Here is a 27,697-nt window from a genome sequence, read left to right on the forward strand (position 1 = left end):
TGTGCTAAGACTCTTGTCTCAACAAGTGATTAGAAAACACGGATTCCAGGAACAATGTAATTGCATAGTGAGGGGAGTATACAAATTCTTGAATTATATTTGAAATTCATCCGGTAATCACTGCTTGCAGAAATTAACTGCTTTTAATACTTACATAATTGGAATAAATCATATTTAAATGAGTAGCGTAGCAGAAAAACTAATTTGCAAATGAACGATAAAGGAATGTAGAAAATTTAGCATATTCTAATATGATATACATTATAACATCTAAAATTTCACAGTTTATCCCAGTGGTTCCCAAACTGTGCTGTGGCAACCCTGTAGGGGTGCCTCAGGTTGGTGGTCCAGGATAAAGTAAAGAAAAATATGGTCAATGTAATATGCAAAATCAATACTGGTGGCTGCCCATCATAATCTATGTGGACAAACCGAAGCAAATCTTTACAAAATCTTTATGACACATTTACACAATTTAATAAATGTAATATATTTTTGACAAATTCTCAATGAGAAACGTATGACCTAGGGGTGCCGTAAAAAAAATTCTAAGACTCTAGAGCAGTGGTTCTCAACCTCGGTCCTCAAGGACCCCCAACCGTGCACGTTTTCCAGGTCTCCTGGCAGTTGCACAGGTGCACTCATTATTCACTGACAAATTTTAAAAGATCACATGTGGAGCTAATTATTTCCCCTTTGATTGTATGTGGAGACCTGGAAAACGTGCACTGTTGGGGGTCCTTGAGGACCGAGGTTGAGAACCACTGCTCTTTAGTACCATGATTTTAAAAAGTATGTGAACACCTGGTTTATCTATTGAATACAAATGTTCTAATCTAGATGCTATGTGACCACATGGTGGCGCTGATGCTCCTCCTCGCATTGCAACATGCACATGAGGTATTTACAACAGAAAAGAAAATGAACATTATGCATAATATAAGATACATGTTTGCAAGAATATATATATATATATATATATATATATATATATATACATATATATATATATACACACACACACACACACACACACAAAAACAGAAACTTGATGGTGCCAATTCATCTGTGCAAATCCATCCCATATCAAATTCAATTCTTTGTTACAGGCATCACACTTAATGTCCGGATAGATCTGTACTGAACTGAGAATTCGGTTTAAAACAGTTTCTAGTTGGAAACGTCAGCTAATTTGCCATATCTATGCTATCTTGGGTTTCACTATAAATATGATTTGCCCTGTTTGCGGAATTTGAGAAGATATCTGAGAATATCTGACACACCACAGATGAAATTGAGACAGTAGTGCAGGTTATTAGTAAACACGGAAACTATTAAGATACAATGTAGAAGCTGAGTGATTTAAATGTATCGTTTCTGTATTTCTGACATGGTCCAACAATCAGAGAAATGTCTGTGAGGACAAACATCAAAAAGCAGAATTGGGTTTGTTCTATGTGCAAAGCAGACATACAGGTACAATAGGACAAAATTATTTGCACATTTTACATCTTTTACATTTAACCAATACCCCCCAAAGTGTGATCATTTATATTTTTTTGTTACATACTTGTATTAGCTTCCACATAACATAAAGAGGAATGGTATAAGATTGTAGAAATGTAGGGGGAAATTTAATAGGATGAGAGACTCAGAAAGTGAGAGATTTGGTAAGAAATCTCCATTTTTTTTTAAAGCGGCAATCATTTACACTGCAAAACCAGTTTGATTTTGAAGTGTAAATGATTGCCGCTTTAAAATAACTGGAGATTTCTTACCAAATCTCTCACATTCTGAATCTCTCATCCTATTGAATTTCACCCGTAGTCTCCAAAACCTACTGTATTAATCTATTCTAAAATACTTTTTTTTTTAATAGAGAAAGGGTTAAGATTACCATTACCCCTTATTGTTTTCTATTTATCAAACTAAAAACTTTGAATAACATGTAAAATATAGTTGTACATTTATCAATAGATAGAATTTGGATAGAAAGGGTGATTTATGAGATGCAAAATCCTGTATGTAGTTATACGGCATATTTCATTGTTCACAATTGTTATGCCCCAAGCAGATCAGGGACCATATTCACATTGTTTTTTAATAATGTCCATAAAAAAATAGTTTGTGGCCTTTTGTGGAACAACATTTATTACATATATCACTAGGGTATGATTACTTTGGTGGAAAGTGGAATAGACATGTTCTCTGTGTAAGTAGGCCTGGAAAGTACAGAAGGTGCTCCACTGAAAGCATACACTGGGCTCTTGTCTCCACTATGAGGACAAATACAATAGGCCTGCACAGAGGACATATTCTGCCTGTTTGGAATTCAATGTTACATCTGTTGAGTGTCGAAAAGGGGGTGTGTCGGCCAAACGGCCGTGGATTACCGAGAAATGGCCATGAATTCAACAATCCACGGCCAATACCGACAAAACAGATCCGAGTTGTTTTAACGTCGGATCTGTTTGTCGAAATCTGCCTTCAATGCTGTTGGAAATGGCAGCATTGAATATTTCCTCCAGAAATAGTGCCCGGGATTTAATGCCCCTTAAATCTTTCTGTGGATAGTAACAGCAACACATGTACCATAAGAACATATCTACCGACAGTCACAATTTTTCAGGGACATATCTGATTTCTGGTGGCCAAAATGGAAGAACATATGGTCAAAGGGGCAGGGTCTCATACAAACTACATAGTGTATTAGGTAGATTTTGACTTGAATTCTAGTGTATGGCCTATTGTGTGCTTTAATTCTATCAGGATTGTATGGACCAGTAAGACCATGCATGTTAACTGAATTTTGGGGAGTTCTCCAGTAACAATGCCAGAGTAGACCAGCCTTAAGGATGCCAGTGCAGTGGCCGGTCCATTATGTTGCAGTGCACAGTGAATCACATCCAGAACAGCACAGATCAAGGAATTATTTGCCAGTTGCCCTCCAGTGTTTCCCAGAGGCAACATTACAAAAATGTAGTTATAAAAGTTATAACTACATTTTTGTAATGTTGCCTCTGGGAAAACAGATAAGAAACCATGCTATTTATCACATATAGTAAAACAAAATACAAAACTAAATTATGTTAAATCCAATGCATCTGGCATGTATATTAGATAGATAGATAGATAGATAGATAGATAGATAGTCTTTTATGTAATTAGAGAACATTCCTATTATATCTGCTATCAGTGCATGGAACAATCTGTTAGTTCTTTGTGTAAAGTGAGTAATTTGTGAATTCATCATGCATACAGAATAGGGAATATAGTTATATGGATTAATAAATGAATAGTATACAGTATCTTTCACATGTTAATATTATATGTTGTTGTATGCCGTTGGTAATGATTGTGCAGATGTATAATACAGATTAGAATTCTTTAGTTAATTACAGTGCATGGATTGCAGAAAAGCATTTATGAATAAATCATAACTAGATTTTCTAGAACTAGAATTCTAGAACACAACTTTAAAGCTCATTTATGAATGGCAAATTATGTGGATCCAAACTTTGATAAGGCAGTGGTTCCCAAACTGTTTGCAGGGTGCCATGAAGCGCTTGCATGGGGGCCTTGGGTTGGTGGACCATGAACAAATCAAATGATTTATGACCCTAACGAAGACATTTAAACACAATGGGGTAAAGTTACTAAGATGGGCTTTCTACTGAAGATGGGACATTGCCCATAGCAACCAATCCGATTCTTCTTATTTATTTAGCACCTTTTAGAAGATAATAGATCGAATCTGATTGGTTGCTATGGGCAAAATTCCATCTTCAATAGAACTCCCATCTAAGTATATGTACCCCCAATTTATTTAATTTAAAAAAAGAATGTCTAAAGTACTCCATAACTTTTGGAAAAAAATTGATACTCTAGGGCGCCGTGATTCATAGAAGTTTGGGAACCACTGCCTTAAGCCTTGTACTGCTCATGTAAAATCAATCTGCATCTATTTTTATTATTAGATTATATTATACAGACAAAATTTTAGAAACATCTAAGACCTGTCCATCATAGATAGTGCAAATGATTGCAATGGTGCAGTCATGGGCAAATTGGGGCATTCGTGCAAAAGTAAAATAGAAACTTATTAAACTGCATTTGCACATTACTAAACGAGTCTGAGGGGAAAATTTACTAAAACTTTTAATAATAAAAAGTGGTGATCTTGTCCATAGCATCCATTAATTTTGTCTATCATTTCTCTATTGCTTTCTAGAAACTCATAGTCATAACTTAACTGGTTGCTATAGTCAGCATCATTTCTTTTCCTTTTCAGAAATTTATTAAATGTACCCATCATTGTGTAGAAAATCACTTGATGTGGCCATTGTATGTAATGTTCTGATTATCTTTTTATGTTAACATTTTCAAAATAGTCTATATTCTATTGAATAAACATAATAAAGCAGGGGATACACTGTAATATTACAACACTCCATAGGGGGACGGTAACAATCAGAATAAGCTATTGTGCTGCTACATGCTCCAGTTTGATGCAGGATTTTACAACTGATTTTCAAAAAGAAAGACCTACGTCAAACAGAGCTTTTGTGGCACCAAATAGACTTACTTGGAAATACATTTTTTCACAGTTTAGTGTAAACTAAAATAGACAAGAACAAAAGTCACATCTAAAGGTCCCCATACACTATGCGATTTGGGCCCAATTTCACCCAATTCCGGCTAAGAAATCGGTTGAAATGAGCCCAAATACATAGGGAAAGATCAATGAGTGAAGGTGCATACACACTGTACAATTTTTTGACCAATTTTGTTGAAAGACATTTCCATTGAACCCATGCGCATACCCGCAAGATTGTTCATCAACTGTGCATGCAGCTCAATTTGGATATCTTTAAAAAAAAAACTAAAAACTGTAGCTACATCTTTCATCTTTCGTCTGCTGTCAATATCTTTCGTCCACAACCTTTGTCAAGGACATTGGGTTCCATGGAAATGTCTTTCAACAAAATTGGTCTAAAAAATTGTACAGTGTGTATGCACCTTAAGACCCCCGGGTGGTGCCACATGCAATATATCGCATACAATCCTCCCAGGCGGTTTAAGGAGAATTGGATCCCGTAGGAGAAGTCGCATAATGTATGGGGGCCTTAAAAGTAAACAATACTGACCATTAAACAGATAATCATCATTGTATACAAAATACTTATAAATATATACCTTTTATATAATCATCTTGTGTATTAGTTTGCTATGCCATGTGTACTATCACCTTTGTATATTTATTTAGGAGGATATATATATATATATATTATACTGATAGAAATAGTAAGTTCATCATTTTTATTTGTATGAAGAGACTGTTGAATACTGCAACAGGAATGTAAATAGTCACATTGATACGGGTGGTCCGCTGTTTCCATTTACAAATTTAGCTGCCGGGTCGCTTGCTACAGAAGTGGGATAGTTACACAGGAATTGTGCATGCAGTGCCTTTATGTAAAGTACTATAAATATATTTGTATGAAAGTTTATACGTGCTTGGTCACAGCAGCCCTATAAGAATTAATTTAAAGGGTATTCAATTAGCGCCAAAGAAACATTGGGTGCAAAATTATTTTAGCAATATTTCTTTTTTTTTTTTTTTTTTTTTTGCGCTATCCAATTGTATTGAAAACACAAAGGCTCAGGGAAGCCTGTGTTTTTCCACTGCTGCAGACCCAAAAAGCCAGAGCTTATTGGGCATATTGTTTTGCTAGTATGAGGCACGTCTTTGGTAAGCCATTTTAACCCCTCCAGTCAGTCTCATGCCCAACACAGCAGCAGAAGTGGGGGCAGGCAGGGAAGCCCCAGGAGCCATGACCCAAATCCTCTTCCCCTGCCCTGGGTGACGTGGTCAGTTTGGGGTCATGTGACCCGACAGCCAGAGCTGCTGGAGGAACCGGATCTGCTGAGGCTGGTAACACAATTAATCTCTAATAAGGCGTGGATCAATGATTGCGGCAAACTGAATCCCCCCCCCACCCCGATCTAAAAAGTGTAACATGATGATTTATCCGAATGCAGTAACAGCAACATCACTAATTAAAGTGCACAATACATTCACATCTAAATACTGTATTTCCTATTTTGCCTAGGCATACTTTGGATGGTATCCTATTAGCCACAGTAATTTGCCTGTACTTATCCCTGATAAGAGAGCATTTATCGCTGATGTGATAGCTGCCAGTGAAAGCAGATAGACCCACCTTTATTGTACGATACAGGGTAATTAGCTGCAGCAAATAAATCAGTAGTTACACAGCCCGAAGTGACCATCGGGCTGTTACCACGATAAAAGCACTTTTTTGTGTCAATTTACCAGGACTATTAGGTTACCCTCCCCTTTGTGCTGTTTTTATGTGTTCATTTTAATGGTGATCATTTTAAACAGTTCATTTTCTTTGAACAATTCCATTAGTGTTATAGTGTTGTATTGAATCTCACCCACATCTATGTCAATCTGTACAGAGTAAAATAACCTACATATTTGCACATATACTGTATATAAATGTTCGTAAAAAAAATGCAGGAATGCCTTGGTAGTGTTAGAATATTGGGTCATCGAGCACATATAGCCAGTCAGCCACTGACTGTGTTTCACAAATACATGAGGCAAGAAATGTTAGCCCCCCCCCCTTATAGAAACCTCGATTTAAAAAAGTCACCGGTATAACACTGAAACCAAGTTTTAGAACCATGTGGATTGTCCATTGTAGTCATTTTTCATGTTTTCACATTAAGTTGGAGTTGTAGATACAATGTTCCAGTCTGTTTGTCTGTGTACACAAGAACTCCTGGGCTACTTTTGTGAGCCCCTGTTACAACTGATCCGTCTGGTACTCTGACATGTCGGACATATTTTCAGACATGCTTTGAAAGATCTCCTGGTGCTCCTGGTTCTCAACACAAATTATTTCAAATCTGCAATGTCTGAATTCCGCAGCCAAAGTCCCAAAAAATGTTATAAAACACATAACCAGCACCCACTGCACTCTTGGTGCATAAATGTAAAACTTCTTCCACTCCAAGATGAAATCTGTGCAAAGTCCATGTAAAAGAAAATGGTACAAGGTGGTTTCTGGAGATTAAAATACATTGTGGGAAATTTACTAAAGGAAATTTGGAAAAAATAGGTGTATTTGTATCCAGAAATACACTTATTTTTGACATTTACTATCCCGAAAATACGGCAATTCGTATTGATAGCACATCAATACGACTACGAATTGCCGTATTTTCGGGATAGTAAATGTCAAAAATAAGTGTATTTCTGGATACAAATACACCTATTTTTTCCAAATTTCCTTTAGTAAATTTCCCCCATTATGTCAGCATTCTGTTCTCAGTTATAGTGGGCATTTCTGCAATTCTCTATGTAGAAGGATAGTCAAGTCCTGACTATTGGCATTGATACGTTGTTCTGGGTGTATTTGATGGATGATAGTAAAAAGGCAGTCAATAAGTTGACACCAGTTGGATGACAGTCAATAGGTCAACAGGGTCAAGAGTCAACATGCAAATTGTAAACACAGAAAAAAGTTGAGATTTTTTGGGGGGTTAAAGTCAGTTTTAGGCTTGCAGAGGTGAGAGGGTTAGGCACTTGGCAGAGGGCTAGGCTGAAGAAGGAGTCAGCTAGGGTTAGACACTGGGGGTGGGGGTTAGGTTTAGGATTAAAATAACAATCAAAAATTCTACCTTTCTACGCCAGCCGATTGCATGTCAACCTTTTAAACTTGTTGACCTAAATCGATGTTGACTATTTAACTGTCGACCTGTTGGTCTATTGACTAGCTCTATAATGTCAATCTTTTAATCAACACCTGGTTGGTATAGCCATATCCATTGTTAATACAAAGACCCTCTTTAGAAATGAGGCCGTCTTCATATGTTGTGCTGGTTGCTGAAATGGGCGTGTTTATGCTGACTTGGGGGTGTGGCTGTAAAATAATATATTTGTGTTATGATATTGTGGTTACACTTATTCTCTTTTTCTCAAACCTCATAGTTTAAATTTGGCTCCACACAAACTCAATTGGTTTGATAATAGTTAAAGCTGAGATAAATTGTAGCAAACAACAGAACGGCAAATCGATGGAGAGAGCTTAAGTGATGATGGTAAAGTCATTCAACTGTGTGGTGTGGTAGAGTGACAATTTCATTGTAGAGTTTTGACATTTTTGCTTTTCTCTTTGGGGCGTATTTATCAAAGGATGTGATAAATATTTTTCACTCATATTCACAAATTAAACAATTTTCACGCAAATTTACTAAAATGCTCGACAGGATACAATAAGACGCCTTCTTGGCAAAGAACTGGAAGCAATGGGATAACATAACACTATCACAGTGCTTCCTGGTTTGGGTACTCGGCATCCAATACTTATGTGCGGCAGCTGACTGAGCATGAGTTATGTGGGGCAAATGGACTAATAAGAGGACCATGGGGTACCACATCTGGAGCTTGGCAAGTCCGGCCACACTGCAGCACCCACAGAAACCTATCAAGAGCTGCATTTAAAGTCAAAGTTGGAGGGGCTATGGCAGATATTGGAGATCCCTCTAAGAGAAATTAACTACATTTTTTTGGGTGGTGGATGACGTCCCGACAGTCGGGATTCTGACAGTCAGTATACTGACATTGGAATCCTGACTGTTTAAATGTCTGGTAGTCGGGATCCCAACTGACAGGGGCTAGTCTGCACATGGGGGTCCATGACCCCCATAGAGGGAGAAAAGAACCTGTGAGGGACTTCTTTGAGCCCTGTCCGAGTACCGATGGAATCCCAACTGACCGTTCGAAATCCCAACTGTCGGCCTGGCATTCCACACGTTATTTTTTTCTCTGGGAAGATAAGGCAAGTACAAGTACATTATGTGAGGAGGAGGATGAATATACATATTATTATGTGTACTTAACTGACTTGTTCTAAAGTGAAAATAATAAGAAATAGCTTAAAAAAGTGAAATCACAATTAGTAGAATGCAAATGACTTATTCACACCTATATACTGTTAATGTTATTTTTTTTTATCTATAAGATAACACAAGAAAAGCTCATTAAAAATAAGCCTATTGAATCCTGGTGTAGTTCAGAGATTTTAAAGCAAAAGGACAGGCTAGTGGTCTACTGTCAACTCTTACAGCAGCAATAGATAACCATACTTCCCTTCTGTCATGATTTTTGTAGGACAGTCCTGTTTTATTTGGGACCGATTTGTGGCCAGCAGTGTCCCGTGGTGGTGGAGGCAGTTGGTAAACCCCCTACAGCATCTATTCACGGGATACAGAGGGACTGAGTGCATGGCCAGCAGCTCACAGAATGCTGACCAAGCCCCCACAGTGATGAAAACAGGGGCGTGTTCATGGTTGTGGCATTCCAATAAGCCCACACCCCTTTTAACAGAGGCCATGCCCCCTTTTTGGAGTTGTTTGAAAAGTTGGGTGGTATGAACAACCACCTATCACCAGTATTTACTAATAAAGTATTGCTATAGCAGAATAGTGATAATGCTGTAGTTTTATTGGAACCAGTGCATGTGTATGTAAGTATTACAGTTCCAGTCTTAGGGGGGGATGCTCTCACATCCGCACCCTCTTACTACCCCCTATCGCCGGCTACCGCATTCATAATTATCGCATATGCTTTAACATATGCAATAATTATGGCAAAGGACAGCTCTTGCGTTAAGAGCTGTCCTTTGTGGCGAGCCAGCGGGTCCCATCGGGACCCGGCGGCTCCTCCCTCCCTTACCCGGCTGCTGCTGTGGTTGGGGGGGCTGGATCTCCTCCTCCCTGCACCCGGAAGAGGATCAGTGCAGGGAGGAGGTCACAGGTCCGGGCAGCACAGCTCTGTGCTGCCCGGACAGAGGTGAGGGGGCGGGCGCGATGCGTGGTGGCGGGGGTCCGGTCTGGGTAGCGATGGGTCGGTGCAGGGCGGCGAGGGGTCGCGTTAGAAGCCCATAGGCTTCTATGGGGCATCGCCAGATTTTTCTGGCGATGCCCCCCGACATGGTAACCCTGCGGCGGATGCTTAGTGCATCCCAAAATGCTGTAAAAACCCAGATAACAGGGTTTTTACCGCATTTTTAGCTATAGAATCTCCCCCTTATCCAGTTTATGACCCTTTAAATCTCTATTGTCTCACTGTAGATGAATGTACAATAAGGCACATTATCAGCCAAGGTCCTTCTTGTGTCTCCCAAGTCTTACATTAAATATTTACTTCCTGTTGCTCCTACAAGATCACTGTTATCCCTTAGGCTCATTATTACTGAGGGCAATGGAACCTAAGTATGCATATGACATTCCATCCTGGGATAGAGAACAGACACTTGTCAGCTTGTCCTTAATGTTCACAGACAACACAAAGTAGCTTAGAGATCATGAAAGCTATTACTGATTATTATGATGGGCAGTGTTTCTCACTGTAACCCTAGTGGTGTGTACTATAGATGCACACAGTGCATTTTCCACATGAAGAGAAAGGATACAGATGATAACACAGAGTGTTATTGTTGCTGATAATATAACTCTAGGGATTCCAGTTTTTCTTCCTTCCTTCTTTATGTTTATCTTAAATGTCAGGATGGACTGAATCCAGCAGGCTATTGTGCCAAATCCAAAGGTCATGGAGGTGCCAACATTATGGATAAGTTCATTGCTTTTCAACTGGAAAAATAAAGAAGAAATAATTGGTGCTTTAAATTTGTTCATTGATCTTTGAAATACAGAGAATTAATAATCACGAATACCCCAGAATCACACAGAAAAGCAAATTATCAGGTTAAACATTTCTACACTGTAATTTGCTGTTCATCACTGGTCCTTTTCTTGTAGTGAATGATGAACCCCGATTTAGGAAAAAAGTAGGATTGGAGAACCGGAAATTGTGACCCGTGTTGACCCTTTCACACAGAAGAAATGCCCCTGTTAACCAGCAAACTGCTGGGTAGAAATGTTTAACCCAGTAATTTGCTTTTCTGTGTGAAATGGGGGTCAGACTAGGCCTGGCAATATGACAAGACATTCAATTGCCGTGTAAAAGCCGGTATTTACTGACAATTCTGACTGAAAAGGGTGTTACACTTCATGCATATCACGTTAAGTAAACCCAATAAGGAACTTTGCATCAGTGTTATCAAGACACACAATCTTCTGTAAATCATATAAGATCATTACTAATGAATATTATTATTATTACAACATATATTTATATAATGCCTACATATTATGCAGCTTCACATGACAAGAAATCCAAATAAAACATAATATTAAAGATATATGTGCCTTTTAATAAATCCTTCCCTCTCATATACAGATTGTTATTTTAGCTGTCTGCTAGTAGTTTAGGAGTTATTGCAATCAAAGGGCTAATGTAAGGCTCAGGAAATAAACTTAATATACTGTATAGAACCAGAGTCAGTGAGCCTGGGGTTCCTCCTGCTACAGTAAAACTAGCATAACTATATGTAGCAAGGTAGAGCCGTCCGGTTACTCAGGCGCCTATGAGGTCAGAGGTGATAATCCACAGTGAGGTGTAACGACATAGGGAATTGTATTAGCATTGATACAGTATAGTCTCCACACAGCAAAGGTGTGATATAAAGAGATCAAGGAAAGGGCGCTAGTAAAATGTAGCTGGTTTATACAGTAGCTGCAGCAATAGAATAAGGGGAGTCACTCCCTTAAACAATATACAAAACAAGAAAAAGTGGATTTTGCTGTGCTTCAATCATTATTATACATTTAAAGTTTAAAATAAGGTTATTTTATTCTAATTATCTAATAAAACAAGCATGCTTTATAAGAATGAATTTTTAGCATAAAAAACATGTAATTAAAAATAACACGTGTAAAAATAAGTGAAACAATGGTGGTGCGTATATTAGTTATTATAGTCACCCATGACCTCTGATCCTTTAGTTCTTTATAAAGTCCAGTTTGGTACCTATCCTGGTATCTGGAAAAGGACCCTTCCAATAGCTGATATAGGGGAATGATGGTGGAGTACTGTGATGTTATTGGTGAGGTGGCTTGCCTCCGGTGAGATGGTAGTTCACTGTATTGCAACATCAGGCTGGATATACCTGTCTCCCTTGTACCAGTTGGTAATAGTGGCTGGATGGTGTCCACATAAGCAGATGGTGCAATTGCTTGTCCGCCTGTGGTCTTTCCAGAATGGTGTTTTATTTTGAAAAGGATGGTCAGCAGAGTAATAGGGTCAGGGTCACTGGGTGTAGGGTAAGTCCACACCTCTCCACCGACGCGTTTCGCTGTATAAGACAGCTTTTTCAAGGTGTATTTCACTTATTTTTACACGTTATTTTTAATTACATGTTTTTTATGCTAAAAATTCATTCATAGATAACCTTATTTTAAACTAAATGTATAATAATTATTGAAGTGCAGCAAAATCCACTGTTTCTAGTCTCCAGACAGCTCAGTTGTATGAAAAAATAAAACTTCACAACAATTTCTTAATGTTTCATGAATTTAGACGTCTGGGAGTCAATTTAAGTTCAGGGAGAAAAAAATGCATAAAGTGTGCGAATTATAAATGACTGACAATTTGAGACACTACAGTAATAACATGAGTCTTATTTATAGCAAAAATACATCATATTTCATATGTAAATGTGTGGGTGGTTATAACCCATTTATTGAACGTGGAATCATGTCTCTGTGAAGTTTCTGATAAAAGATATAAAGGTGATGGGTTTTCAAATATTTTTTGCGGAAAACATTAATTCACACCTATGAGAACCCCCCCTCAGTGCTAGTCCACCATGTTAGCATATACACTGTTTTTCCAAGTGTCCACCCAGTGAGAATTGTTTATGGCCCTTATTCTAATTCACTCGCAAAGGCAAATTCCTTCTAAAATGGACAAAACCATATGCACTGCAGGTGGGGCAGATGTAACTTGTGCAGAGAGAGTTAGATTTGGTGGGGTTTTACTTCAAAGTGAGATCTATATTGCAGTGTAAAAATAAAGCAGTCAGTATTTAACTTGCACAGAAACAAAATAACTCACCCAAATCTAATTATCTTTGCACAAGTTACATCTGCCCCACCTGCAGTGCACATGGTTTTGTCCATTTGAAAAAGAATTTGCCTCTGCGAGTGAACTAGAATAAGGGCCTATATGCATTGTGTATGAGATGACAACATGTCAGATTTGGGGACTCAATCAAAGTGAAGAGCTGTCAGCTAAAACATCATCCACGAGAGGGAATGATTTATTGATACACATATTATTAACATTAATTATTCAATGGGAGTTTGTCACAACAGAGCACAAACATAGAATATCAGTCCCTGTGTGATTGAAACTTACAATTTATGTTTCATATTACACAAACACACATGCTAGGGTTAATTTCATTATCAGCTAATTAAACTACAAGCATGTTATTGGAGTGTGGTAGGAAATCCATACAGACTTGGAGAGACCATCCAAACTCTACACTTATAGCACCTGCACTCTCTCACATGGTGCGATTTTATAAACATTCTTAATAAATTATTAGTATATTATTAGGGTACTTGTTTCCTAGCACGGCCACACCGATTCTAATCGGGGGCATCGCAGGTAAAAAATCTCATCGGTCGCATCGCATGCGTGCTAAAAAATCGCATGCGATGGTCCCGACGCGATGCCCCCGATTTCCCATAGGGAACAATGTTAAATGCCTCAATTTACCCAAATGAACAGGGAACAATGTTAAATGGTCCAGAAACCCCCCAAAACACCCCAGAACAGTGAAATGGCCCCCTAAAATAAGTTAACGCCACCCCACGATCAACGTGAACCCGAAGCGTGGCGAGCGCAGCGAGCCCGCGAGGGGCGGCGGTACGCGTCCTCCGACCTTTTCATACCCCCACTATCCACGTCGGCGTGGAGTTGAGAATAGAATAGTGTGGTGAGCGCAGCGAGCCACCGAGTCCGAAGCGTGGCGAGCGCAGCCGGATACCTTCACAGTTATACGCGTCCCCTCGCGGGCTTCACAGGTGTCCGTGGCGACGCGGACACCTGTGAAGCCCGCGAGGAGACGCGTTTACCTGTGAAGGAATCCGCGTCCGCTCGCCACGCTTCGGGCTCGGTGGCTCGCTGCACTCGCCACACTATTCTATTCTCAACTCCACGCCGACGTGGATAGTGGGGGTATGAAAAGGTCGGAGGACGCGTACCGCCGCCACTCGCGGGCTCGCTGCGCTCGCCACGCTTCGGGTTCACGTTGATCGTGGGGTGGCGTTAACTAATTTTGGGGGGCCATTTCACTGTTCTGGGGTGTTTTGGGGGGTTTCTGGACCATTTAACATTGTTTCCTGTTGAATTGGGTAAATTGAGCCATTTAACATTGTTCCCTATGGGAAATCGGGGCCATCGCGTCGGGACCATTTAATGCTTATTTAGCCGCATGCGACGCGACCGACGCGATTTTTTAACTTTTCAATGCATTTCAATGGGAAATCGGGTCCATCGCGTCGGGGGCCATCGCATACCACTATTAAGGGCACAAGATCAATGCGATTGTGGCCGTGCTAGGAAACAAGTACCATTATTAGTATTGGTATATTTTTCTACTTTGTTGTACACTGCATCATGAGTGTTCAGTAATTTGTGAATAAGAGTGAGATGTAATAGGGTGCGATTTTGAAAGAACGTTCGATTTGTGTGTCAAAAACAGCCAAAATCAAACGTTTACTAAAAATTGCACATATATGCGATTTGCTCTAAAAAGTTTTGCCGTGACAAAAAAAAAAAACACTATCAAAACCGCAAATGTAATAGGGTGGGGCTTTTCAAATCGCACTGTAAATGTGACCAAAAGTCACAAGAAAATAGAAAAATACCTGCTTCTGGCAGGCAATTTTGGCAGAACCATGCACAAATCAGTGAGTCAGGTTTCCCTAACACGGGAGAAAAATTTAGTGGTATCCCCCTGTATTTAAGAAACCAGTACTGGGCTCTTGGACCGGTCCTGGTTTCGAAAATACAGGGGACAAAAAAATAGGGGTCCCCCTTATTCTGGAACCAGAATCAGGCTCAAACAGCCAGCGGTGTAATGCAAAAGGTGGGGGACACTTTTTACACAAGGTCCCCAGCCAAAACATTATGTTTCCTACCGGGATCCGCTAGGGAGCGGGGACCACCCCAATAAAGGGGTCCCCCCAGGCTGCACCCCTCCAGGGCTGAAGTCTGGGGCTGTCTCCGTTCCCACATTCCCGTGACTAAAAAGTGCTTAGTGCTGCGGTGGCATACAGATTCAAGAGCCATAACGTTCTGGTCACATGTTCACATTCTTTGAGAAGACTCCCTTAGCCTAGGGCCACTTCCTCAGAAGCTGTGCTGCATCTGTTGATACTCTGACTGGCTGTATGTCTCCTGTGCCAGCTCCTCTCCACAGGTGTGCTCCCTCATACTGTTGCCTCAGCCATTACACACAGTTAGGAGAAAAGGGATGGGGTTGCATGCCAGCCTGCTTTCAACTGGCTGCACATGCTGCTTTTCAAACACTTCTAGGCACTAACCTCATGCCAGGGTCCCATCCATCCTGCAGTTATGGATTTGCCATAAGCCCTAGACTTCATGGGTGCACACAAAGGTTGGCAAAGGTTGGCAACTGGTTGGAGGACACAGTCAGCAGTTTAATAGCTACAGTGAGGTGGTGTCCCATGATGGCAGTATGCAGCAGGACTATGGAAAACATAAGCTTGATCATACTTTCTCCTATTCATGGGGGCTACATCTCCACTCATAGGCGAGTCTCTGGACTTGTTCCCATTCTGTCTATTTCTAGTTAGTCCCAGACCTTCAAATTCTAAAGTTACTTGTTGACTTAATGTGCCAAGAGTGGTTACTATTGACTATTATTGGTTACTAGAAATTATGCCTAGCATTGTGTGGCTGTATTTGTGTGTATTAATTATTCTCCCTTAGCACCAGATGGACTTATGCAGCCCACGCACGCACCGATCCCGGCGTGCGTTGTGGGCTTAACTAGCACACATAGCATCGCATCGTATGCCTTGTGCATACGATGTGCATGCGATGTGATGCTGTGCTAGAAAAAGCTAGTACAAAAAGTATGTGCAGCACATACTTTTTGTACTGTACGATGCGGTGCCGCGGGAGCGCGCACCCCATCGTACAGCATCGCACCGCCCGCATCGGTGCGTGTGTGGCCTCCTTAAGCCTTGAAAAGTGATCAAATAGAGAGTGATAAACCACCAACCAATCATCTCCTTCCTGTCGTTTTTCAAACATGGAGGCAGATGTATTAAGCCTTAACAAGAGTCAGTAAGGAGCTGATTGGCTGGACATTTATCTCTCTTTATCACCCTTGCATTTATCTCTTGTTAAGGCTTAATACATCTGCCCCATTGACTGTAACATAACAGCAGCTAATTGACTGGTGGTTTATCATTCTCTATTTTATCACTCTTCATACTGAGTCCATCTGGCCCTTATAGTGATGTGTGTAGGGCGACCTAGCTATGCTAGGTCGGGCAGTGCTGCGCCTCTGTCGCTCAGCACACAGAGCTGACAGCCCACACAAAGAGCAAGCTTTCAGCTCTGTGTGCTGAGCAAGCTGACAGTGCCAGTGTTCTCCAGTGAGAGAACACTAGCGATGCCAATATTGATGGACACTGCTCATCAATCTTGGCCAGTGATGCGCGGTGATGCATATTGCTGTCGCTATAGCCCCCATACACACCGATTTAGGGGCATTTTCTAAGTGACTTTGCCAAACTAAGCAAAGTCGCTTAGAAAATGCCTTAATATCGGCATGTGTGTAGGCCCCATTTCTTAAACATCCATCGCCAGCTCCCATCTCTCTTTTTGCACCCGTTCACAGTCAATTAATAGTATTATTACTTTGCATCGCAAGATGTTGTGTGGGTGGTGCAGGGCCCAAAAGAGTTGGGACTGAAAATAGGAGTGGGCGGAATGGGAAGTGGGAGGAGTAATAAGTAGAGACGTGAGGAGCCAGGATTAATTGTGACCCCCCCAGAAGAAAGATAAAGATCTACCTCTGAGATAAACATCTGTAGATTACAAAATAAATTTTGATTCAACAAATTTATAGTTAAAGTGGAAGAAAATTTTTAATTAACTAGGATTTTTCAGTATCCAATATTGTGTAATTCGATCTATTATTATTATTATTATTATTATTAGAAGGAGCTAAATAGCTTCAATAAAACTCCAATCTAGGTAATTTACCCATTACTTTTTATATTTATAGCCCTTACCTCAGTGGTTCCCAAACTGTGTGCGGTGGCACCCTATGGTACCTTGGAGGACTTGCAGAGGTGCCCTGGATTGGTGGTCCATGTCCATGAATTTTTTTTTTTAAGATTAATTTAATGGGCAAATTGTGGACAAACAGAGGTGAATCATGTCCATTACCACATAACTGACACTGAGAATGAGATATAAACACAATTTACTAAAATTAATATTTTTTTCTGATTTTACCAATGAAAAACTTTTGCCATAGGGATGTCGTGAAAAATATTCTGGCCATGATTTTAAAAAGTTTGGGAACCACTGCCTTACCTATTTAAGAAAATGTGGCTTAAACACATACAAAGCCCTTATGCAATAAAATAGGACCATCTTTCTCATAGTACACACTTGACCCCTGGATCGTGTACAATGGCACAACCGACGGAATGGTTTGTCAGTCGGCCGTACACACAGAATTATATAGCAAACAATCAAGCACCATTTTGTCCAGTGGTCACATCTAGGAGGATTTTGTCTTCCGACTTAGGGGGGTATTCAATCCCGGGTCACAACCGTCGATCTGCCCCGAGATCTGTGACCCTGGCCCATTTTTGTTTTGCTTGATAGCATATCGCCAGGCGGTATTCAATGTCCCACTTCGCGGTCGGCGAAAAGGGGGTGTGTCTGCTTAAATTGCCGTGGATTGTCGAGATTCGTCCGTGATCGCAACAATTCATGGCCGTAATTGACAAAACTGTCCGGTCCTGTCGACAGCATTGAATAGGTGCCCGCCGCTATTTCACCCGTCAGAAATAGTGGTGGGGATTGAATACCCCCTATAGTGTATCCACTAGAGCTACAAATTAAAACATTTAAGATTTTAAAGGGAAAAAAAACAGGAATTGTCAGCCATGTACCTGAAAGTTTCCCAGTAGGGTCATTCCAAATGATGTCAAACACAAGGCCACAAGTCCACTGATACTGAGCCAAGGTTTAATAGTCTTTGGCTTCAGCTGTATGAAACGCAGGACAGCAATAATTAAGGCTATAATAAAAGAAAAAATTGGGTTTATACATTTGTTTTGATAGTCTAGCAATTGGATACAATCAGAAAACAAAGAATACCAAACAAAATAAGAATATCATAGTTGCAGCCAGTGGTGGATTTATCTAGGGACTGCAGTTCCCCAGTAGAATTTACCAGCCAAAGGGACATCTAGTCGGGACGGTTTTATGAGAGAGAGGACTGCTATAAAGGCAGACCAATCTGATTTGCCTGCAGTCCCTAGAATCTTGCGCTGCTTGCTCATTTGTGTGCTTGCACGGAATCACCATATCACCCATGTTTTGGTAGGCAGTGAGGTCATTTCAGATTGTCACAATCAGGGTTACGCTGTGTACATAGCGATAGCCTTGCTCTTCAATCCCTATTTGATCAGGATTGCATCTCACCGCAAGGCAAAGGCACGCATTCGATTTTGACTATATAGTACCAATCTGTACTATATCGTCATTGCTGCACTGTCTATTTAGCTACTTGATTTCAGCTGAACGAGAGCGCGCATTGGCATCAAATCGGGTTTGAAAGCTTAAAACCATGTTCGATCTCCATTCGATACAGATTCGATTTTGACTATATAGTCAAAATCGAATGGTAAATCCCACTGTGTGTACACCCCATTAGGGAGGAAGACTACAAGAGTGTTGGTAAAGACAAGTCAGAATTGCAGAGTGAATATACAGCCCCGCAGAACTCCTGACCCAAACTGACTGTTACTTTCGTTATGTTCAGACCTCAGAATTAAGGGGATCCAAGTCCCCACCTCCTAAACACCTATGTCATGTGCCCCACTTGCCTCACCCTCATTACTCCACTGAAGTAATGCCATATCTATACCCTACTGGTACCATATGGGAATATAAGCACCAGGTTTTACAATGCTTTGTATACAGTATATACCCCACACACTGGTTTTGAAATTAAAAAAATATTTCAATGTTATTAAATGTATTCCTACCTAGGAAGGCTGCCATGTTCATGACTTGACTAAACACACAGCTTGCCGGGGGTGCATCACCTGCAACACTTGGAAAATAAAGGACAGGTCATTTATATCCAACTGTACACATATACTTTTCCTAATTCCAAAACCTCAGCTAGTTACCTTATGTATGGCGGCCGTAAGACTGCATCTGGTCTTCTTATCAATACAACAGAAAGGAGAGGTGCAAATTAGCATGAATGTTCAGTACAGTACCTTTTATCAAGTAATTCTGTTGTTTTTTAAGCCACATTTTACTAATCCTTGACTAACAGTCTGCCATTGCTGATAACATGGCAGATTGGCCCTGATTCTGAATCATTCAGTCCCCCGCAATGTTTGTGTCCTGCGCGTGCGCATAATCAGTTATGCGCATATGCAGGACTTCTGTGCCCTCACTGACCTGCACTGTCAGCGTGGCGCTTGCACGGTGGGGAGGGCGGGGTTGGAGGGGTGGCGGGCGGGGGCCGTGGATGCAACGGGGCATGGGAACGCCCCGTGTTTCATGGACTTTACCATGTAAATGCTAGCGTGACGCGGGGTGCTGGGCAGCTGACGTCACATGACAACAGCTGCTTGCCCTGCCTTCGGCCGGAAGCCCGCAAATGTATTCAGTCTCCACATATTTGAGAGCCCTGGACAAATCATTCGATGGTCGCAACCAGCAGCGGGCACATGCGAGGGGATGTATTTTCATAGCACATCCCCTCACATGGTTGCGAGGGGATACCGCAGCGGGAGGATTTGGAGATTCGCCAGGGTGGCACCACAACTGCTCGGTAAGCTGAGAACTTCCCAGGTTAGCAAGCTGATCAGAATCAGGGCCTTTATGCATTAGAAAATCAATGAATTCATCTTATTAATACATGGATTGTATGCATTACTTGTATTATCATTCTAACTCAGTGACTTAATTTGGGACAGTCTTTCATATATATATTACCATAGAATGTGTAAATGTGTATCATAACTTCAAAGGACTAATGTATGTATGTATGTATGTATGTATGTATGTATGTATGTATGTATGTGGGTGCATTGGCCCCAATGACAGTAGTGCAGAAAAACATTCCAAAGTAGAAAACACACAACTGTTGGTGGGGTGCAGAACACAGGAAAATGCATATAATGTCTCATATGTAAGGCAGAGAGACACTTACACATATGGGAGGAGGATGTGAGTGGTTGGGTGAGGGTTGGAGGGTGATAAAGACTGGAGATAGAGGATGGCGGGTGTTGCAAATATCAGAGATGACCAATGAAGGCAGCAGCACTTTACTGCTGCGGAGGAGGTGTCCCGGCCAGAGGAGGCTCCTCCTCTCTTAAAGCGCCCCTGCCTAGTAACACTAGTGTGAATGTGTACAAGTGGAAGAAAATATGAATTGTAAGTTATACTGGTTCAGGGACTGATATGAATGGTAAAACATTCCCAGTAAAGCGGTACTTAATATATAAATAAATTAACAAATACGTTATTTGAGTAACGAGGCTGCTGAGGAAATGACAGGTACTGTATGTGTAATTCTACTTCATAATCATCGGGCTTCGGAAGTTTTGATCCTCACACTTACAGCCCCCCCCTCCCCCTTCTCTCTTCCTTATCCACCCCCTCAATATACAATGTAGTAATCTATGAAGAAATACACTTACTTATCTACAGTCAAAGGAAATATTTTGTTATCCTCTATGGCAATGAAGTATCTGTTTCAAAAAAAAAAAATTGAAATATAATCTCAGTTTCTCAATTAATTTAAACCATTAATAATGTTAGTTAGAGGCAGTTCTCAACCCTATCACTAATATACAGTAACAGCATATTTTTGTTGAACTATTCAGATAACATGTGAATCAAATGCCTAACACATTGTTATTGCATTGCATAATATGGTGGCACTGTAAAAATATAGGCGGATGTTATTAATTAACCAGAGCCAATCAATAGGATCCATTGACTGTGGCTCTTGTAAAGGGACATGTGCATTCAGGGCATGGTTGGAAACATGTCTGTAAAGATTACACTTGACTACATGGTCAATCAAAAAAACAATCAACACTAAAACATTATTATTTTTGACTAATGAATGACAGATAAATATAGGCAGCCATTTATCCAAATCTAACGGTATAGTGTATAAACAAAAACATATTTATAATATAACACAGTAAGTCGCTATTTTACAGGATTTCAAATATATATATATATATATATATATATTTTTTTTTTTACTGATTTTGTAGCCTCTGCAACATGACCTAGTACAACTTACCATTTATTTTCCGATTGCAGATACTTGTACTGGATTTCATCATTGATCTTTTAAAACACTTTTCAGTTAATTAATTCAGACCCAGGATTTTGTCCACAGAAATGTCAACACTAACTAACTGCACAATACAGCACTTCTGGTCATTTTAATGTTATATCTTAACCAATAAAATTACTATTTATAATCTCTCATTATAATACTCTCACAAAAAATTATAATGAGATAGTGTTCATGCTTAGAGAAGAATGGCCACTGTTTTGTCTATATTTTGGTCCTCTCTGTCACTCACTGGAGAGCACTCAGCGGCATCGGGGTGGAGCTGCTACAGCATCCAAGGCAAGGTAACAACATTTATTGTAATTGAGCCACTCCCTCCTGTGTGGCTTAGGGGGTTATTTTGGTTCACTCTTTCTGACAAGTTCCTTCTTAGATGGACAAAACCATGTGCACTGCAGGGGGCAGATGTAACTTGTGCAGAGAGAATTAGATTTGGGTGGGGTTTTACTTCAAAGTGAGATCTATATTGCAGTGTAAAAATAAAGCAGTCAGTATTTTCCCTGCACAGAAACAAAATAACTCACCAAATCTAATTCTCTCTGCACATTTTACATCTGCCCCCCTGCAGTGCACATGGTTTTGTCCATCTAAGAAGGGATTTGTTAGAAAGAGTGAACCAAAATAACCCCCTTAGTCTCCAACTGGGTTCCAGGTCTACAATATAATTTAACTAAAGCTGTATTGCTTTTAAGAAACAATTCCTACATATGGTGACGTCCTGCTCAAAGACAAAGCCCAGTAGTGTCTCTCTCAGCTCTATTTATGTTGGTACATTTGGGCACTGACCTTACCGTGAACATAAAGAATTTTGTTTCATTCATTGAAAGGCATACAACCACACAGACATTTATATAAAAATGTTTGGTTGTAAGCACCATTGGCACGCATTGTTCCATGAAATATGACATGTAGGGCATACATTTTGCAGAGGGAAAATCCGCTTAATGGAATAACCATATGGTTCTTTTATGCTGTCAAATTGTGTGCAAAGAAAGTATTCTTTGACGCTGCACTAACTCACATTTATTAGGTGGCAGCAGTCAAAGCCGGCCTGTCCATTATGCAGACTACGTGGCAATGAGCATTTAACTCCCCTGTGGCAACAAGAATTTAAACCCCCTTGGCAATGAGCATTTAACCGACGTGGCAACGAGCATTTAACTCTTTAAATGCTTGTGGCAACAAGCATTTAACTCTCCTGTGGCAACGAGCATGTAATCCTCAATGGCATAGAGCATGAAGCCCCTGGCAACATGCATGTAACACATGGCATTTATCAAGAAACTAATATTAATGAGCATGTAGGTAACTCAAAAACATCTGACATCTAGTGGCAAGTTTACAATATCACATAGTAATTTTCTAGCACTTTATTTGTAAGAAAAAGTAATGCTTTGTTTTTGCTGTTATTTTGTAATCATTTGTACAATATACTTTTGAGCACGCTTTGTATGATATGTATAACATCAATGAATTCAGTTTGATGTTTTTTGTTTTTTTCAAATTAAGTTTTAGTTTGATGGTTTTTAATGTATGATTCACTTTTTCCTCTATTTAATATCATGCAGGCAGTAATAATTTTCCAACTGTACTTACACTATCCATAAGCCAACTGTGGTGAAGAGAGACATTACAAGAGGTAGGAACATCCACAGACTGCATTGCTTTATATCCATATTTGCTGTCAACAAAAAAATAAAGTTATTAGATGTAAGTGAGAAAATGATGCAATTTAGTATTTCAGTAACATTGTGAATAACAGCAGCCTCAGAAGTACTATAATATATAATACATGTAACACATTCCAAGTTATTGCAGCCTGAGGTCAGAACCATTCAATAAAATATGGGAACAGAGCGTATGACAATTATTTTTCCTCTTGGCTCATATCATTAGCAAGATAATATATTACATTGTTAACCATCAGGGTTGCCAGTGTTTTGAAACATTACAGACATGTAGACCTGACCTCACTTCTGTTTTCCTTGCATATAATATATATTTTCATAGTGCATCAATGCATCATATCTGTATGCCGCTTTTTGTTGTATCTTACACCTACAGTATTGGCGGGAGAGGCAGGACAGGGTGGAGGCAATGGGCAAGTGTAGGCTGCTGCGTCCATGTAAATGTGCTTCAAGCAGACCAAGCACACCTCAACACAAACAGATAGAAAGGTGTATATCTGGTAGATGTTGGAGGATAATGATGATTATCAGCTATCCTAATAGCCACTTGTGATCAGCAGGTTGCAGATTGCCCCCTCTGGCAGGGCCAGAGTAACAATGGGGCGGGTGGAGCTGCAGCTCCAGGCCTCCACATAAAAATAGCGCCCCCGAACCCCATCATGACAGACTGATGATCACCAGACACTAGCAGGCTCATGGTTGACCATAAATCATAAGTATAAAAATTGCATTTCCATTTTACACATGTTTGTACTGTTTTATATATATGTAGGGGGACATTGGGGCATTTAGTTTATGGGTTCTACAAGCCTACATAGCATTGGCTTCTTCTTCACTTCTCAAAATAGGCCCTTGCACATTTTCAGCACTAGGCCCACAAGGCCCTTTATCCTGCCCTGCCTCTGGCTGACAATACTTTATTAATTAGAGTCACTGCTATATTATGTGACATTGTGGCTGTCTCTTTGCATTATTTAATAGATAGTTCAAGTGGTGAAGTGGAACATTATACAGCCATTTGCCATCCTGGGAAACATTGCTTAGTTCTCTCACTCCTCATATTCCGCCTGGCTTCTGAGCTGTAGCTACCTCTGCCCCTGTCCTTGCTGCATCAGCTGCTACTATTGAGCAGCAGCCATGGCTTCCCAGGGGCAGATTAAGAGAGGAAGCCTCCATGCAGGTCCCTCCACTCTGTCAGTGGCCACTGTGCTGTAGACTTTTATCTCTGACATGGTGCCTGCTCCTTATTCCTGGGGACATCTTCATTGGTCATGTGCAAATCTGCAGTGCCAGCTGCCATGGGACGTTGGAGAGGTAACTACAGGGTGTTTCACTTGCTATAAGTCCCAAACCTTTTGTTATAACTTTTAAAGTAATTGATGTAATTTAGTGAAAATCGACACAGACATACCTTGTTCTATGGGAAATAGGGAGACGTACAGTAGCAAGTGTTAAAAGTGTTAGCCATTAACATCCAAGTCAGCTGTTCACCACACTGCACAGTTGATGTTCCGGCTTCTGACAGTGCTTTGTGTACCGTGGCGTACACATTCAACATGTCTCTGTGTTACATGCCAATATGAGTAGATGTATAGTTGAATAATGCGTATTTATTGTCCAGATGTACTGGAAAATTGAGTTGCTAAAGACCTTCCAAAGATAATTTATTAAACAGTGCAGTAAGAGAAAAACTAGCCTCCCTGCAGAAGTCCTGCATAAACATAAGATGGAAGATTCCATAAGCTCATGATAAAGAGCTGCAAGAAAAGCCGACCTGCATCCTTATTGTGTTACTGTTGTTCAAGAATGAAAGTCTACAGACCAACAGAAGATAGTAGTGTACTGTTATTGGTTCCAGACATTCGTCAATAGAACTCCATGCATACTGGATTAAACGTGGTTCACCGATAACGTGTGGTTCGATCTGAGTGGTCTATTCCCATAATATCCGTATCTGCCACAGTACATCGGCCCAATCTTGTTCTACACAAATTTGAATACCACAGTGTACATGGAAATATTCAGTGAGTTTGTAAATGAGGAAATCAGTAATGAATACTTTTAGCAGGATGGTGCCACGTGCCATACCTCCAATGCCAGCATGGGTAAATTGCTTTATGTTTTAATGATCGTGTCATTTCTAAAATCACTGAGAGAAAACATTCAGCAGGAAATTGTGTCTCCTGCTATTTTGGTTAAAACCTTCCATAACATGGAGCGATGCATTCAAGATTGCCTGGATGCTAATGGCAAATACTTTCAACATTTGCTATGATGTTCTCATGTTTCTCATGCTCCAAGGTATGTCTGTGTCAATTACGTCAATGGGGTATATTCAATGCCGATCAGGCGAGCTATGACGGCGAGCAGTGCCTATTGCTCGCCATCATAGCCCGCCCTCAGTATTCAACTGACCCCCTGCACTCGCCGCTTTCAGCTCTCTATTTCTAAAAAGCAAAGTGGAAATGGTGTGTGTGGCGGCCAAAACGGCGAGGCTCGCTGCATTAGCCCCGAACCTCGCCATTTGGGGAAATCCTCACTTTCCTCTGCGAGAATTCCCCCGAAACGTAGAATAGGATAAGTGTCCGGCGCGGGTGTTAAACAGCGTGTTTTTCAAACTCACCCTGCCCTCACACTGTGTGTGCACCCCTTAACACACAGTGAGATTCTGGCTATGTAAGATTTTGACTATGTGATTTCTCTGTGAACTTCCTAGAGCCCAGAACCATACAATCTTAACTATATTTACTTGAGATTTTGAAAATGGCCGATTTATACTATACTAAAACACTAGGCTTTATAGTATAGTCAAAATTGGCATGCCGATCCCACAAGGATTTGTGCTAAATTTGATCTTCTGATTTTGACTATATAGTAAAAATCAGAAGATCAAATCGCACTCTGTGTAAGGATGACTTATAAAAACAATATACTTCATTTAATATTTTTATTCTGTAATGTTAAGTTTTGTCTCCCTGTACTGTTCCTTTGTACAGTGATGCGAAACACTTGTGGCACCTTATAAATAAAATTATAATAATAATAATAATATGTTCTTTCAAAATTTCTCAATAAACGTAACTTTTGTATATGGTACTTGTGTTCAATGCGCAATTAAATATGAATTAGCAGCCTGCTATCTTCCCCAAGGAGAGATACCGTCCTCCTTAAGCAGAATATTGGTACAAAAAAATAGGGAATAGCTTGGCGCACATTCATAAATAAAATGTGAGTTGTTTAAATTTAAAAACAACAATTTATTGTAAAATAAAATACAATTAAAATACAAACATATTTACACCAGGACACTTGTATAACACTGGGAACAAACAAAGCAGATATTTGACCTCACCCTGAATGGTGTTTGCGGTGGGCTTTTTCTTAAAGCAATAAGATCTGCGGCACCACCGCAGAAGGCTTGAGGGTAAGGGTCCCAGGCGAAAAGTGCAGAGTGCGTCCTTTCTTAAAGTGTCCAAGTGGCAAATAAAGTGCTGTTTCAACTGCCAGTGCACCAGCACTTTATTTGCCACTTGGACACTTTAAGAAAGGACGCACTCTGCACTTTTCGCCTGGGACCCTTACCCTCAAGCCTTCTGCGGTGGTGCCGCAGATCTTATTGCTTTAAGAAAAAGCCCACCGCAAACACCATTCAGGGTGAGGTCAAATATCTGCTTTGTTTGTTCCCAGTGTTATACAAGTGTCCTGGTGTAAATATGTTTGTATTTTAATTGTATTTTATTTTACAATAAATTGTTGTTTTTAAATTTAAACAACTCACATTTTATTTATGAATGTGCGCCAAGCTATTCCCTATTTTTTTGTACCAAAATTTCTCAATAAGAAACTTGTGAAATCTTAGGGGTGCCATCAAAACCGTTCTGATAATCTAGGGTGCTTTGGTTCATAACAGTTTAGGAACCACTGACATATAGTAATCTGGTGTATAGGCTAGCAATGTACAGCTGATCTTGTGCTTTGATGTGTCCAACGTAACATGGATACAAAAAAACCCCAGGAGATTGGCAGATTCTTTTTCTATTCATAGTGAACCTTCTGACGCAGTAAATATGTTTCTGTCTGGCAACCACGAATTGTTTTGTCTCCATGTTCTATTCGTTGGAAAAGCTTTTTGCTCACATAAACTCTGTATTAAAGTTTACATTTAAGCAGATTGAATGCTGAGAAAGATGTTCATTTTATACACTATCATACTGACAGCGTAATAACATGGTGAAAGGATACTTTATGGAATTTAATCTTAGAACCTGTATATGCACCACTTGCATCTCAGACTGCAAAATTGGAGCAGACCTTTCCATCAGCCTGCAGAACTAATACATCTGCTGAAAGTTTGGCGTGACTCTGTAGTAAGGCTATGGCAGTGGAAAT

At 40.1% G+C, this 27,697-nt stretch overlaps 1 protein-coding gene across 4 annotated transcripts in view; it reads right to left on the minus strand.

Annotated features, from left to right (window-relative positions):
• Positions 1-1,756: 1,756 nt before the first annotated feature.
• The window catches only part of TMEM150C (transmembrane protein 150C), a 164,711-nt gene continuing 138,770 nt past the window's right edge, over positions 1,757-27,697 (minus strand). For 3 of the 4 annotated variants that reach the window (XM_083175893.1, XM_083175875.1, XM_083175885.1), the window contains 7 exons: positions 23,217-23,301; positions 20,947-20,997; positions 19,420-19,455; positions 19,273-19,340; positions 18,172-18,299; positions 10,509-10,686; positions 1,757-7,054 (listed from right to left, as the gene is read on the minus strand). In XM_083175893.1, the coding sequence (XP_083032019.1) occupies positions 6,837-7,054; positions 10,509-10,686; positions 18,172-18,299; positions 19,273-19,340; positions 19,420-19,455; positions 20,947-20,997; positions 23,217-23,296 (759 nt within the window). In that variant the 5' untranslated portion in view covers positions 23,297-23,301 and the 3' untranslated portion in view covers positions 1,757-6,836. Of the gene's footprint in view, positions 7,055-10,508; positions 10,687-18,171; positions 18,300-19,272; positions 19,341-19,419; positions 19,456-20,946; positions 20,998-23,216; positions 23,303-27,697 lie in introns of all 4 variants that reach the window. The other variant, XM_083175902.1, reaches the window with a different exon arrangement.

The sequence above is a fragment of the Crinia signifera genome, chromosome 1 (genome assembly GCF_055691185.1).
Source record: "Crinia signifera chromosome 1, ASM5569118v1, whole genome shotgun sequence".
In the NCBI taxonomy this organism is placed as follows: Eukaryota; Metazoa; Chordata; class Amphibia; order Anura; family Myobatrachidae; genus Crinia; species Crinia signifera.